The sequence below is a fragment of the Capricornis sumatraensis genome, chromosome 3 (assembly GCF_032405125.1).
Source record: "Capricornis sumatraensis isolate serow.1 chromosome 3, serow.2, whole genome shotgun sequence".
Taxonomy (NCBI): Eukaryota; Metazoa; Chordata; class Mammalia; order Artiodactyla; family Bovidae; genus Capricornis; species Capricornis sumatraensis.
The window spans coordinates 17082331-17097627 of record NC_091071.1 but is presented as its reverse complement, the minus strand read 5'-3'; the positions used below and the strand labels follow the sequence as shown (position 1 = coordinate 17097627).

Genomic DNA, 15297 nt, shown 5'->3' with positions numbered 1-15297 from the left:
CAGGACCATGGTCTGTGCTGGATGTTGGGTGGGGCTGAGAAACCAGACACGACGCAGGTACCTGCGGGCTGTCCCGCCCGGCAGAGGGGCACCTGTGGGATTCTGGGCTGAAAACCAGCTTTGTTTCTTAGAATCAGCCCCTCAGCAACCAAGATTTTGTTTTTGGGCGCCTGCTGCGCGTTTGTTGTTCCCATTATGCGCCCAAGAGATATTTATTGAGTGCACACAGGTGCTGGGATGCTGGGAGAGGCCCCTCCTCTGGGCACTCACGGTGGGGGAGGGACACTGGGCTAGGCAGTAAGGACATGGTGGTCCTGGTCCCTGGCATCTTATCTGTTCATCCTGGGGAATTAGAGGGAGTCAAGTTCTTGACAGTTTGTCAGAGAGCCTGCTGAAATGTGAAATTAAGATGCTAAGAAAATACTTCTTTGCGACATTTTGAAGGCAACTTACTGAACGTCAGCTTTTCACAGGAGCTGGAAGTTGGTGCTGCATATTGCAAACAATTCTTACTTTAAAAAAGATCCCAGGAAAATCAGAATGGACATCTCTGTAGTGGGGCATAACGTGCAGAAGTATTCCCATCCCCTTCTCTAGAGCCCGATAGAAATAAAAATCAAAAGGAAAGGGAAAGAGATCATTTTTCTCCTAAGGGTGCTCACCTTTAAAGGCAGGCTTTTCGAGGCCACTGAACAGGGTTAAAATAGCGGAGTCTGTTTCAGCCACCAGCTCTCAGAGCCCTGAGGGACTCTCTGCCCCGGCCTGGCCCTGCCTGGCCTGTGGTCCTTCCCAAAAGTCAGGCTGCAGGGCATCACCTGAAGCTCTGGGCTGTCTCTGCTTTTGGATGAGGCCTGTCAGTCCTGCCGATGGCTCCTCTGACTTCTAAGTCGCTGAGAGAACACCAGATGCCTTGGTTCTGAAAATTCTAGAACACTGATGGTCTTAACAGTGGGACTGGGATCAGGATGTGTGAGGTGCAGATGGGAGCACAGGTGTGAAACCACAGCTCCTGCAGGTGTGAGCAGCCCTCCCCACCCCCCCACCGTCACCCCGGAGACGCTTGGGCCAAGGTGTGCTGTGGTTTTCACACCTTCAGGGAGACCACGGGCTCCAGGTGCTCATGAGCCCCCGGCTCTCCGGGGAGGCAGCTCAGCTCTCCAGCACCCAGAGCTCTGGGCCCAGGTGTAGGGGGAGGGGACACCTGCGACCCCTGCCGATGGCAGGCCAGGGTGGGGGAGGGGCAAGGGTCTCTGGCCTGGGCCAGACAGGACTCCTCACCGACACTGGGTCTTTGAAGGGGACCCAGCTCACAAAAGTCAGTGCAGAAGGGAGACAGGAGCTGGCCCACCTGGGGGGCTGGAGTACCAGGAGGGGAGTGGGTGGATGACCGATGGACGAGTGGGTGCATTAGTGGGTGGACGGAAGCATAGAAGGATGGTCAAGGCTGGAAGGAAGAACAGTTGGATGGATGGATGGAGATAAACAGTTGCTAGAGACAAGGATGAAATGCCAAACACAAGCTCCAGGAAGGCAGCAACTTCACCTCTAGTGTTCGCTGCTTTACTCCCGATCAGGCACATAGGGAGCCCTCCTCAGTAAAGCCTGATTTGCAGCATTTGCTTATTTCCACGGTGTAAACATTTCACCACGGTCAATTTCAAGCTACCAACTTGACGGCTTCAAACACGGGATTGGAAGAGATGTTTATAATCGACACTCCTGGCTGGTAGGAGGCAACCCCAGCACTTGGATGGGAGATCAGAGCAGGCAGTAGGAAGGCCCTGGGGGTCTTCAGGGAGGAGGTGGCATTTGTTGGGCTCTGGAAAATGAATAGGAGCTGTAAGGGACACCAGCTACTCAGGCAGAGGGAAGAGCTTGAGCAAAGGCCTGGAGGTGTGGCTGAGCCCTAAACACGGGGTGGAGGGGGGCTCGGAGGTCCCCGTCACCCAGCATCCAGGCCACACAGTTACTAACAACCCTGTCTTTGGAGGCAGGAGGGTGCCACCCACTGCTCCTGGCCCAGCCCTTTCCCATCTGCAGGCTCCCAGGGGCGGGATATCCATTCAACAAATGAAGTGAAGGTGCAGAAGGGACCGGTGACTTGTCTGCAGTCACACCCTGAATTAAAGGTCAGAGTCAGAGCTTGAACTCTGGGCTCCTGACCTCAAGTCCAAACTTTCCTCATCTTGCTCTGCTGGAGGGCACCTGGGTCAGGAGGGAAGAAACAGCCATGGGTGCCCGAGCTTGTGTCAGCACCACTGGGGGGCTGACCCCAGCTCTGGGAATGGCTACGTGACCCGGCCCCCCCGACCCCTAGAGAACATCTGAGCTCATCTGAGACGAGGCCAACACACTGGAAAGCAGGGCTGGGAAGCGGACTCATATTCCTGATAACACCTCTTAAGCTCTTGGATCCAGCCATGCCTGAAACTACACTCCCGTTGGGCTTTTGCGGTACATCTCTGGGGGCAAAAGACGTGAGCATCCTCTTTTTAAAAACTGATGGCTCCAGAAAATAAATTTTAGATTCTGCAATTTGAGGGGGGGTGTCTCTCAGCATCATGCTGGCCACCCACCCAAGGCAAACCCCATCTCTGGAAAGGGGCCTAAGTGGAGAGGGCTTTGAGCCTGGACAGCCTGAGTTGGGAAACTAGGAGATCCAATTACTAGCTTTCAACCCGCAGAAATCATTTCACTTCCTTATGTCTGTTTTTTCATACATGGAATGGGTATATTGATCAGGACCAGGAATCAATACGTGTGAAGTATGGAGAGTGGTGTCCGGCACATTGGAAGTGTTTAGAAAATGGTGTTACTTTACCATTTTTGTGGACAAATTAGCCCCACCCTGACCCCCACTCCCATATACTTTGGTTGACCTCAACCTTAAACTTGGCTGGACAATGAGCTGCATGTGCGTGCATGTACGTTCAGTTCTGTCCATGGCATTTTCCAGGCAAGAATACCAGAGCGGGTTGCCATTTCCTTCTCGAGGGGATCTTCTTGATCCAGGGACTGAACCTGTATCTCTTGGGTCTCCTACATTGGCAGGCGGATTCTGGGCCACCTGGGAAGCCCAAACAACAAGCTATTAATACAGACATCTGGAGACCAGACCAGCCCTCAGCAAACGGAGATGTTGGGTGGCTGCTGCCACCTGCTGGTGAGCACTGGAACTTGGCTGAGGAGCCAGCTGAAGGCGGTGTGCTCCCTGCGCTGAGGTCCAGGGGCTGCACTCGCATCTGCCTGGCACTGTCAGCTGGCTACACAATTGTCCCAGCAACTCGGTGCGGTGGGAACGTTCACAAGGTGAACCGGTAGGTTCTTTTGGTCACATACTGTTAGTTTCAGATGTACAGCAAAATGACTTTTCTCTCTTTTTTGCAGATTATATTTCATACAGCTTATTACAAGACACTGGGTATAATTCCCTGTGCTACAAGGTAATTCTTGGTTCCCTGTTTTATGTATAGGGCTTCCCTGGTGGCTGAGAGGATAAAGCATCTGCCAGCAATGCAGGTGACCTGGGTTCAATCCCTGGGTTGGGAAGATCCCCTGGAGAAGGAAATGGCAACCCACTCCAGTATTCTTGCCTGGAGAATCCCATGGACAGAGGAGCCTGGCAGGCTACAGCCCACAGGGTCGCAAGAGTCGGACACACCTGAGTGACACTGTGTGTGTGTGTGTTTTATGTACAGTAGCTTGTATCTGTTAATCCTAACCTTACAATTTGTCCCTCCCCTTCTCCCTCTCCCCTTTGGTAACCGTGGTAGGTTCTTTTTTATTATTTATTTACAGTACGTTCTTTTCCATTTTTTTCTTATAATTTTTTAAATTTAAAATTTGTTTTAAAAATTCTTATTTTTCTTTTTTAGTAGGTTCTTTTTAACACTCAACAAGGGATGAATTCTACTCCTTGGGTGGGTAGGCCTGCATTGGGCACCAGGCGGGGTAGGTGGTGAGACCACACTCAGCAGGGAGATCACGTGTGCACACGCACACACACACATGCATATAAAAAATACACATATGTGTGCACACATAAAAATACATACACTTCACAGCACACACACAGGCATATAAAAAATACATACACTTCACACATACACACATGCATACAAAACACATACACTTCACACATACACGCACATAAAAATACACATACACTTCACACATACATGCATATAAAAATATATACTTCACACACACGCACATAAAAAATACACATACACTTCACACACACGCATATAAAAAAGACATGTAAACTTCACACACACACATATGCACATGTGGGAAATTCCCTGGCATAAGTGGGTCAAGGACCCAGGGGAAGGGTGGGGAGTCAGGTGAAGCCAGAGGACACTCAGCCCAGGGTTCTGGGTGGCCATGGGCAAAGTGAGGCTGGAACGGGAGGAAGGGGATGTGGGAGGCTGGCAGCTGCCAGACACTGAGCGAGATCTGATTGGGCTCCAGCAGGAAGGGAGGCAGGGCCTGGGAAGGCAGAGGAGAAGATGCTCAGTGGGGAAAACCAGGAAGCAATTTCAATGAAGAGGGAGTAACATCAGGACCTCAGTGCCAGGACTCCCGTCTAGACTTAGCTCCTAACTCACGGCTCTCTATGTGCAGACACCGACGTGCAAAGGCACTCCAGGGTGAGCCACAGCTGGAGCTGTGTCAGTACGCAAAATGCCATCACAGGTCTGTGATTTCTCAGGGGTGGGGAGCATAAAAGGTATGTAAATGCAGAGAAAAAGGCCTGGAGAAGAAAGCAGCCTGCAGGTTTAGGTGTTTAAAGAGAATGGATTAGCTGTGGCTTATATAAGCAAAAAGGCATAAACATGAAGGGTGTGGGCTTCCCCGGTGGCTCAGATGGTAAAGAACCCACCTGCAATGTAGGAGACCTGGGTTTGATCGCTGTGTCAGGAAGATCCCCTGATGAAGGGAATGGCACACCACCCCAGTGTGCTTGCCTGGGGAACTCCATGGACAGAGGAACCTGGTGGGCTACCATCCATGGGGTTGCAGAGTTGGACACGACTGAACGACTAACACCTTATGTAAGTAAAAAGGAGTAAGAATGAAGAGTGTGGAGGGACAAGGAACCCAGAGGACAGACCTTCGGGGGTCTGGGGTGTGCTGTTACTCAGGGTGAACAGGACATGACCCCTCTGGGCTTGGTGTTCCCCTGCTTGCATCCCGTGTTTTACTAGGTAAGTGAAAGTCGCTCAGTCATGTCCAACTCTTTTCGACCCCATGAACTGTAGTCCATGGAATTCTCCAGCCCAGAATACTGGAGTGGGTAGCTGTTCCCTTCTCCAGAGGATCTTTCCAACCCAGGGATCAAACCCAAGTCTCCCACATTGCAGGCGGAGTGTTTTACTAGGTAGTCAGTGTTTAAAATCTTTTTTTTCTAAACATGAATTCCTTCTCACCCTGGGCATGCAGATTTTAATTTTCCATAGTTCCTACCCTGCCTAGTATTAACCAGGCCACTTTCTATTACCTGCCTGGCCCTGAAGCCATCTGATCTCATAGCTTCTGGTCTACACTTCTGGTTTTGCAAACCCTGGGTGCAGAGCTTAGCAAGGCAGAGAGCTACCTTGGATGGGGGCTAGCTGAGGGGGTGGATGGACACACGGACAGACTGATGGGATGGGTCAGGGGAGGGAGGGAAGGAAGTCATCCTTGCACAGGACGCCTAGATGTGGGAATGAGGGTCACAGAAACCCCCTCTCCCCACTGGAGAGCTGACTCCTCGCCCCGGTGTCCATCTCCTAGACACGTGCCCAGACTGTCCCTCAATCTGGGGACACACGGAAGGAAACAGACTTGACTGAGTCCTACTACGTGCTTGTCCCTGGTGTTCTTCAGCTCATCGGGCCCTCCTGTGAGGCGGACAGTCTATCCCCATTTCTCAGGTGAGAAAAGCAAGGCTCTGCGACGGGACATCAACCCTACCTTCCTCCCGCCACGAAATGCATTCCCACATAATCAGCATCTGTATTTTCTGTTTACAAAGCAAATCATATCCATTATTCTACTTGATTACCCCAGATCACCCCAAATGCTATTTTTTCACTTTAGAGTAAAAACGAATAAAGAAGGAATAAAAAAAATGATGCCAAAACTTGGCCAGGTCTTGGCAGTGCTGGGGGCGGTGGTTCACTCTCAAGACTCCAGACCCCATGCCTCCTGTCCTCTGCCCCGTCACCCTGGAGTCTGGCCTGGGGACCAGGTCCCTGGCAGAGAGAAGCTGGAAACCCAAGGCTGCCAGGTGGGCCAGGCCATGAGCTGCAAGTTAAAGTGAGAGGAGCTCTGATGGGCCTGAGACCTGGCCTGGGGGTGGGCCAGCCATGACTGGGGGGGGGCGCATGTCCCATACTTGGGACTGTCACATGCAGTATTTCTAGATCTTTCCAGAGAAGACAAAGATCTGGATTTTTTAAAAAATGTGAAACCTCCAATTTTAAAGAAATGTTGGTAACTAACTAAAAAACAACAAAGAAACACTGAGTGAAAGAGACCAGCCGTGGGCCGACTCCACGCTCCAGGCTTCGACCTCAGCAGCCTGCCGGCATCGCAGGCCGTGCGCTCAGCCACAGGCCTGGCCTGAGTGCAGCCGGATGCCTGTTAAGAGAGAGGCCGGGGCCTGGCTGAGTAGGAGGAAGGGTTTCGAGGCAGTGGTGTGCGGTGAGGCAGTGCCCGGACGGGCCGAGCCAAGCTCACCCCCAGCACCCACCTCTTCCTCGGGTTTTACCGACAACGTCTATTCCTGGCTGTTCCATGGTGGAAAACAACAGGTCCCTGGGGGATCAAAGATTCTTTAGGAAATACAAAACGAAATGCGTTTTACTTCGCTTTAATTAAAAAAAACATATAAATACATGCCACGGTTTTTTTTTTTTTAATAAGGAAAGAGGCTGAAAAAAAAAAAAAAGACAAACTCCAAACCTGTAGGGACTCCCCGCTTCCAGGTGGCAGGAGGCCTGCAGGTGGCTTGCAGGCTCAGCAGTCAGGGGTCCTGCCTCCAAAGGAACAAGTCTCGGTGGCAGCCTTGGCAGGGGGTCACCCAGCCCGGGCTCTATGACATGTCCCCACGAGGCCCTGTCCCTCAGACCAAGGGGGGTTTTCTGGGGAGCATGGAGAGTCCTCCATGATGGGGTGGCCGGAAGCTGGAACGTGAGTCTGTGTGGATGGGGCAGACCCCTGAGGCCCACAGCTTCTGACCCCTCACTGGACAGCGGGCAGATGTCCACAGAGAAGGCTCAGGACCTGGGCAGGCGGCTCTGCTCCTGAAGGGCAGGATCGTCTCAGAAGCCCTTGGAGGACCAGCCCACCGGGGGCCCTCACCACAACCCAGGATCCAGAGAGACTGGAAACAGGAGGAGAGCAGGCGAGGAGCGGCATCTCTGAGCTCCCCCACCCAGCTCCGGGGGTGACAAAGCAGAGTCCTGAAGGCCAGCCGTGGACAGGCTGGGAGCAGGCGGCCAGTTGGTCCTCCGCCCAGAGCTCCAGGCCAGAAACCACAGCCAGGGCCGGGCTGGGCACACAGTGTTCCCATGGGTGGGACGCAGGAATCCTTGGGTCCCGACCTTGCCAGGCCACCCCCACACGTGGGCAGAGGCCCCCCAGGAAAGAACTCTCGGGAGGCTCGCCAGGACCACACAGGCCTCAGAGGTGGACCCACTTGTTCCAGTTGACCTCGTTGGGGAAGACGCGGCCGAGGCGGATGGTGCAGTCCAGCGTGGGCTCGTAGAACACCACGGGGCTCTCGTCCGGGCTCAGCAGCGCCTCTCCCACCGGCGGCTTCGAGAAGAGCGAGGCGGCCGCGGGCTTTCTCAGCACACACTTTTTAATGCAGCCCAGGGTCTCCAGCCCCTGCAATGGCACAAACAGACCGGTTTCCAGGGGCATTTAAAGACCATGTCCTCTGTACCCAGAGCAGCCTCCCAGAACAGACACAGGAGGGTGACCTTGAGAGACGAGCAGGGATTGACCAGGTAGGTTTAAGCAAGAGCCCAGCACGCGCGCGAGAAGGGCGTGGCCAGCATTTATACAGCGGCCCCGTGTTGAGCAGGGGCTGCAGACTGGCTTCCAGATGGGGTTGTTTGGCCCAGATCTGCTGTGAAGTGCGGCGAAACGCACACTGAACTTCCTGCTCCTGCTTCTGTCGAGGAGTTGGAACTCCTGTGCACACACGGCCGGAGCCCAGGGCGGCCATCAAGCCGAGCTGCCCTTAGGAGACTGTGGGCACCTCACCAGCTCTCCCGGCCACCCATGAGGGTTGGTCACTCACCTACCTGCCGGTCCCCGTGGGCATGCAAGCCCTTGCCCTGGTCTTGAGAAAGGGTCAGAGATAAGACCCCGTGGATGTTTCTGTGTAAGCCTAGGCAGCAGCTCGGGGCTGAAGGAGGACCTGGGAGGGACAGCTGGGGTGGGAACCCAGGGCAGGGGTGGGGGCTGTGGGAGGCTGAGTGCTGAGAACTGGGGCTGGGTGCTGGCAGTGCTGAAGAGCAGATGCAGGAGGAAGGAAATCGGTGTGGGGCTCGGCCGGCACAGTGACCTCGGAGGGCAGTGGGGCTGACCTCTCTGGGCAGGGGGGCAGGAGTAAGCTTTAGGGGTGGCGGGGGGGATACCAGGGGCCCAAGACTTTTCTGAGGAGCTGGCTCCCTGCGAGGAGGCCAGTGCACCCTCGTGGGCTGAGCCGGTAAGCAGTGGCCGATCCCAGAGCTCAGCCCACGTGCCCACGGTCCCCGCCCTCTGAGACTGCGGAAGGGGAAAGGTGCGGTGGGGCCGGGACCCAGCGCGTGCCCTCCCCACCGAGAGGCTCACCTGGAGCAGCTCGAGCACGGCCAGCGGCTGCAGGACGCCCTGGTAGTGCTGCAGCAGGCAGCTCTCGGGCACGCCAGGCCTGGTCATAATGTGGTACAGCACCGCCTCCATCATGCCCTTGACCACCGGCGCGTTCAGGCGGCCGTCCACAATGCGCCACGGGCGCCCAATGAAGCGCACGCTCTCACAGTCCCTGCGGCGGGTGGGAGCAGGGGACACGGGCATCAGGCTTAGTGGGGGAGGGGAGACAGCTGATTCTACATGGCCCCACCTCGGCAGGGGCTGGGGACCACTTCCCTCCTGTTCTTCTGCCTCCAGCTCTCCTGCCGCCTGGAGGGACGGGCCCCAGCCCCCTCATCACCCCACACTGGTGGGGCAGGGAAAAGCCAGGACTTTTAGATTTACCAGCTTCCTCTGGGACCTGATAGAACCTGCAAGTCTTTTTTTTTCTTTTGTAGGGAAGACTTGAGGGGACTCTTTAACCTAGTAGCTGGTCCCCTCGTTTACTATACAGTGTAAATTCTGCTTAATGTAACTTTTCTGCTTAAGCATTTGCACGACCATTGGTGCTCTGAAGTCAATTCTAAAACGCGCAAGTTATAAATGCAGAAGAAAAGAGTCACTCCCAAACCAAACCTAACCCCTGAGCTTTCCCTAAGACTGAAAGCAGGCTTCAGTTCTGCATTTGCTATAAGTTGACCCCAAACATCTGGAAGAAAATGGGACTGTCTGCATCTCTGTGTTTATTACTTATCATAAAGCTTACTTTCATTAACAACAATAACAAATGGCTGCATCCCCTTTTGACCAAGCTCACAGGTGTGTATGCAGAAGCTCTGCTTCTGTGCTGTATTCGGGGGTTCCGGGCACTTTCCTCACAAGGTTTCTACTAAAAACTAAAGCAGTGACTGGTTTAGAAGTGTTAGTTGCTCAGTCATGTCCAATTCTTTGCGACCTCATAGACTGTAGCCTGCCAGGCTCCTCTGTCCATGGGATTCTCCAGGCAAAAATACTGGAGTGGGTTGCCCTTCTCCAGGGGATCTTCCCGACCCAGGGACTGAACCCACGTCTCCTGCATTGCAGGCAGATTTTTTACCGTCTGAGCAACCGGGGAAGTCTGACTGGTTTAGAAGGTTTTTACTAAAAACGAAAGCAGCGACAGGTCTGCCACACAGAGTCCCAGTGTGGGACCCCAGGCTGGCTGGACACCTGGCTCTGACTATGTGACTGGGCCTGCCCAATCTGAGCCGGGAGAACACGGCCCTTCAGGCCGAGGGTGATGCACACGCTGAGGGAGGCACCCCTCGGACTTCCGTGACACCCACTGTTCCCAGCGGACGGGGTGCTACAGCCATCAGCACTGCTGGGCTCATCCAGCTCGGGCAAGGGGCGCCTGCCTGGTCTCTGGTGAGGGGGACCCACGGTCCCTCAGGTGTCTGAGACCCCTGGCCAAGAAGTGCTGTGCTTGACAAACCTTTGTGAAAGACCTCCAGGTAATAATCTACCCCGGACCTTGGGTGCCACCCTCCGAGGCTCTCACCGCCCCCTCCCAGCCCAGGCCACTGGAGCCTGAACCACACTCACCTTTCCCATGCCACCTGGGAGAGGTTGCCAGCTACGGAAGCGTCTGCCAGACCTGACAAGAGGGGAGAGGCGTGGGAGACTGCAGAGGTGGGGCCCACCCGTCTCTCCCCCGACTGTTCATCCCACACGGTAAGGCCATGAGCACAGAGACAGCACCTCCCTCCTCGGGGCGGCGGGGTGTGGGGGCTGCACCCCCAGGACAGTATCAGATGGACAGATGGCAAGGTGCCAGTCTGGGGGCTGTGCCCAGGGCTTGGGGATACCCCCGCCCCAGGGGAGCGAGCGAGTGTCTACCCTTCTCCAGAAGCCCTAACCACATGGCTGGGTGTGTAAACCCCTGGGAGAATTCCAGCAGAGGAGAGGAAAGGGGTGGGAGGCACCTGCCAAGTCCCCTGGGAGGCGAGATCCTTCCCCTTCCAGCTTCCTGGTAAGGACACCTCAGGAAATGCCCCTTTCCAGAACCATGAGAGAGCCTCGTCCTTGTAATTAATTCACAGGTCGGCTAAGGAGCATGAGGCCCCTGCCCTCTAGAGGGAAGACCAGTGTCAGCAGGCAAGAGCCTCCTGCTCAAAGTCGGGGCCAAGGAAAGCTGACAGAAAGCCCCCTCTGTGGCAATAGCAGGCTCCTGGTCTTGAGGGAGGTGGTGTGGGCCCTTCAGGCCCCGATAGAGAAGGGGAGGGTGGGGGAAGGCGGGGTGGGGACAGGCTTTGGTACCTCTGGGGTCTTCAGGGGCCTCCGAAACCTGGGCCTGACAGCTCAGCTGCTCCTGGCCTGGGAAGCTGGGCACCCCGACACCCTCTTGGTCCCCCGGCCCGGCTTCGGATGCACCTCCGTCCTCAGGAGCCGCGAGCAGGGCAGGCGCCAGAGTCCCCAGCTCCTCTTCAGCTCTGGGCCCTGGGCTGGGGGCCGAGCGTATGTCCTGGAGTGCGGGCCTCTTTGCGGGGGGCTCCGGGGCGCTCTTGGGGTCAGCACCCCCGCCCTGGCTGTTCGCATCAGCGCCGGCCCAGCTGCCACGCCTCTTGGCGCTCTGGGGGCTCTGAGAGGGCGGGGCCTGCCTCTCTGCGGGGCTGTCCTCGTTGGAGGGCCCCTCGGGGGGCCTGGCCCGGGGGTTGTCCCTTTGAAGGTCAGCACCCCCCTCTCTGTCTTTCAGCCGCACTGAGTGCAGGAGCCAGGGCTGTGCATTGGCCACGGTCACCAGGCGAGCGGTGTTCCCGCCGACTTCCAGCACCTGCTGGTGCTCTAAGAGGTCCTAGGAAAGGGGAAGACAAAGGGGTCTGCAGGGAACCCCAGGGTCACTGGGGCTCGTTTCCCCTGCCTGAGTGTTTTAAGTGTCCTGAGCCAGTGGCCAGGCCACCTCCTTAGGGCAGGTGACTCTGCCTCAACTTCTTGGAGCCACAGCTGCACCCTCAAAGCTGATGCAACCTTACCAGTCTCCTTCTGCCCAGCCAGCTCCTCCCAGACTCAACACGCTGATGGCCAAGTGCTTCTGCAAAAACGCACACCCCCTGATGCCCCTCCCTCACCTGCCCTTTAAAAATGCTTTGCTAAAACCGTTCAAGGAGCTCAGGGGTGTTAAGGCATGAGCGGTTGTCTTCTGGTGTGGCCCTGCAATTAACTTTTCTCTGCTCCAAACCCTGTTGATTCATTCTGTCTGGCCTTACTGTGCACGGGGCACACGGACTTGCACTAACAAGGCAGTGAGACTGTGGACCAGCGGCAGGGGGTCTGGAGACAGCAGAGGGCTGGGGGAGGACGAGGCCCAAGGCTTGGGTTGGGGGAGGCTCTAGCCAGCTCTGCTGAAGAAACAGGGCCCAGAGTGAACGGACGGACCTTCTAACTTTCAGGAGAAGCTAGGGTTTTAGGCAATCTTCAATGTTGACAACCAATTCAACTTTTGAAAAAAAAATTCCGCACGCCCTGAACCAAGCCCACCCACAGCGTGCCTCTGGCCCAGGAGTTGCGACTCCGGCTTTTGCTTCTGCAGGCTACCTGAGAGCACAGCTCACCTGGACGTAGTCTGTGAAGGTCCTGGTGCGCTCACTGTCTGTCCTGGCCAAGGCGAAGAACTGTTTGCTCAGCTCCAGCCGGTCCACCCCAAAGCAACCGGCCACTGCAATGGCCTCCTGGATCTCCAGGGCGGCAAACACGTCTCCGGGCTGGTACCCAGACAGCGCCACCTGGTGGACGAACTCCTCCAAGCTGCAGGTGTCCTCTGGGCTGTTTATCAGCCGTGTGAAGGTGTCAGGGAGGCAGGAGGGCCCCACCGTCAGCTCCTCCAGGGAAGGGTCTGTGGAGACCGAGAGGACCAGCATCAGCCCTGAGAAGCCCCCTGCCCTCCCCAGACCAGTGCACAAGCAATGCCGAGGCAGGTGCACGCCAACACGGATTCACTGCTTTGCAAAAGTCAAGGGGTCGCTTTCTGGGTGGACACGGCTGGGCCCCTGGCAGTCAGGTTCCTGATACATGCCTCTGGGCCCTTGACTGCAGCCAACTTGATCCCTTGGGCCATTGGTTCTCCTGCTCACAACTCACAGTGAAGGGGAAAAGGGGGTGCTGGGGCCTCAGAACAGAGCCCAGGAGCTCTGAAGGAGCAGGGGGGGCGGTCCTCCACTCTGGCTGCCTCGGGCCCACCCTTCCTGATGCTCACATGTTCACGGCTTCTGAGACCCTCTGAGATACCCTGGGACTTCTCCATAAATCCCCACTTTTGCTCACACCTGCCAGGGCTGGTTTCTGGTACTTCCTGGATAAGGTATCTCTGCTAAGACCACAAGCCTCAGGTTGCCACATTTTCGCCCAGGCCAAGCTCCCTACACAGTGTGGGATACTGATTGTGGTTATGAAACTAGATGGCGGTCCAGTGGATAAGAATCTGCCTGCCAATGCAGGGGACACGGGTTCGATCCCTGGTCCAGGTGAATTCCACGTGCTGTGGAGCAGCTAAGCCTGTGCACCTCAGCTCCTGAGCCTGTACCCTGGAGCCTGTGCTCTGCAACAAGAGACGCCACCACAACGAGGAGCCGCAGCACCACAACCAGAGAAAGCCTGCACCGAGCAATGCAGACGCAGTGCAGCCAAAAATAAACCACCCAGCTACAGAAGAGTAAACTCCTCAACTAGTGAAAATGAAGGCGAGTCAGACGGGCTGGGAAAGGGAAGGGTGAGAAGGGCAGGGACGAGGCCCTAGCATTCTCATTATATGTGCAGCGAGGAGAGACTGCCTGATACCGAGGGTGCGGGAAATGGAGGTGAAAGGAAGTCATTAACGTTTCAGAGGCAATCAATACAAGAACTCAAAAATGTGTAAAAATTGGAAAAAAAGGAGATAAGAGGTAATGAATACTCAGCTTTCACAGCAAGGGGTCAAAAGACTTAAGTAAAAAAGACCCTGCTGAGCGCTAACCACAGTACACACAGCCCAGGGCTCCCCGCAAACAAGCAGGCAACTCGGGCCGCATGCCCACCCTCCACTGCCCTCCTCGCCCCGGGTCGGCTGCTAAGGACAGGAGGGGTTTTCCTTTGCTTTTCCCTTTGGCTGGGTCAGTGGTGGCTTCCCCAGGCAGCCCTGGGAGCCTGGCCACGAGCTGGGGGTCTGGGCCTTGGGGTGGGCGGGGGCAGCGCTCACCCACGAGCACGAGCCTGGTGGGCTTCGGGGTGCAGCGCAGGCGGAACTTGACCAGGCAGGAGTTCACCACAATGTTGTCGTTGGGGTTGAGGTTGCGGTTGCTGACGATGCCGGGGACACAGTAGCCCTTCATCAGCAGGTAGTTGGTGTGGGAGGCCTGGTGGGCTTTCACCTCGATGCTCCGGCGCTTGGCCCCCGAGCCTTCGTCCAGGTCTTCCTCTTCGTCCTCGTCCTCTTCCAAGGTGCTGTCCTTGCCTAGGCTGGGAGCAGACAATGGACTTGGGTGCTGGAGCCCAGCAGGGCCTTCTCTGCTGGTCCGGCTGCCCCCTCAGGGAGTGATGCTCTGGCCCTGGACGCCCCATGGCGTCTGGCTGAGGTCAGGTCAGCACGGACTGGCGTCCAGATTACCCGCCTCGTCCACCTTCCCACACTCCCCTCCCCACTCCCTACACCTGTGTCTTTGCAAGGGCTGGTCCTTCTGCCTGGAAACCCTTCCAGGTTTCTGTCCAAAAGATACCCATTTGTCCACTAAACCCCATTTCAGCTCTCAAGCCCTCAAGGAATGGTCCCTCTTCTCTGCCTCCCCATCCCTCCTGGCCACACTGTTCTAGGCCCTTTTCTTTGGCCCAGCCTACCCAACCCCTCCTGGGGTTCCCCTGGTGCCTAGAGGCACCATCAGGAGGCACTGCACTGGAATTCCTGGTTCACAGACCCGTGAGCTCCTGGGAACCACTGCCGAGACCCTGCTGTCTTGGGCCACATGATGCCAAGCACAAGGCAGAGAAATGTGTTTGTTGAGTGAATAAAAATGAGAATGAGTAAGCAAAGAAAACGGCAGACACCCAGCCTGAGGGCAAGTGACGGTGCCTATGGCCCTCACCTCTTAATGACCTCGTTCTCCACCATGGAGCTGTCCACCACGACGATCTGTTCTGGGATCCTGACATCCACAGAAACAAGGCCCAGGGAGAAAAGGATCAGGGCAGTCACGCAGTTTCCTCCCGGGCCGTCCAAAGAGAACGCCACCAGGTCGCTCGCGGGCTCGCCACAGTTCTGGTCTTTGAAGGAGAAGTGATCGGCCTGGTCCCGCTTGCCCGCAGCCAGGAGTCTGCTGAAGAACTGGAACGATTCTGTGCAGACAGTGCTCGGAAACCGCCACGTGAAAATCCTAAGACAGGACGAGAAGGGCAGGGCCTTTCTGAGCTGGGGTGCCGGAGGCCTGGGGGTGGACAGGCTGTGGGCGCTTCCAACCAGCC

The 15297-nt window shown here is 56.1% G+C and overlaps 1 protein-coding gene across 1 annotated transcript in view; it reads right to left on the bottom strand.

The window, feature by feature from the left end:
* Positions 1–7167: 7167 nt before the first annotated feature.
* The window catches only part of GTF3C1 (general transcription factor IIIC subunit 1), a 79005-nt gene continuing 70875 nt past the window's right edge, over positions 7168–15297 (bottom strand). Inside the window, exons 31-37 of the mRNA XM_068967027.1 lie at positions 14922–15209; positions 14042–14301; positions 12423–12703; positions 11188–11665; positions 10417–10447; positions 8833–9025; positions 7168–7878 (exon numbers count right to left, since the gene is read on the bottom strand). Of these exons, the coding sequence (XP_068823128.1) occupies positions 7672–7878; positions 8833–9025; positions 10417–10447; positions 11188–11665; positions 12423–12703; positions 14042–14301; positions 14922–15209 (1738 nt within the window). The 3' untranslated portion in view covers positions 7168–7671. The remainder of the gene's footprint in view (positions 7879–8832; positions 9026–10416; positions 10448–11187; positions 11666–12422; positions 12704–14041; positions 14302–14921; positions 15210–15297) is intronic.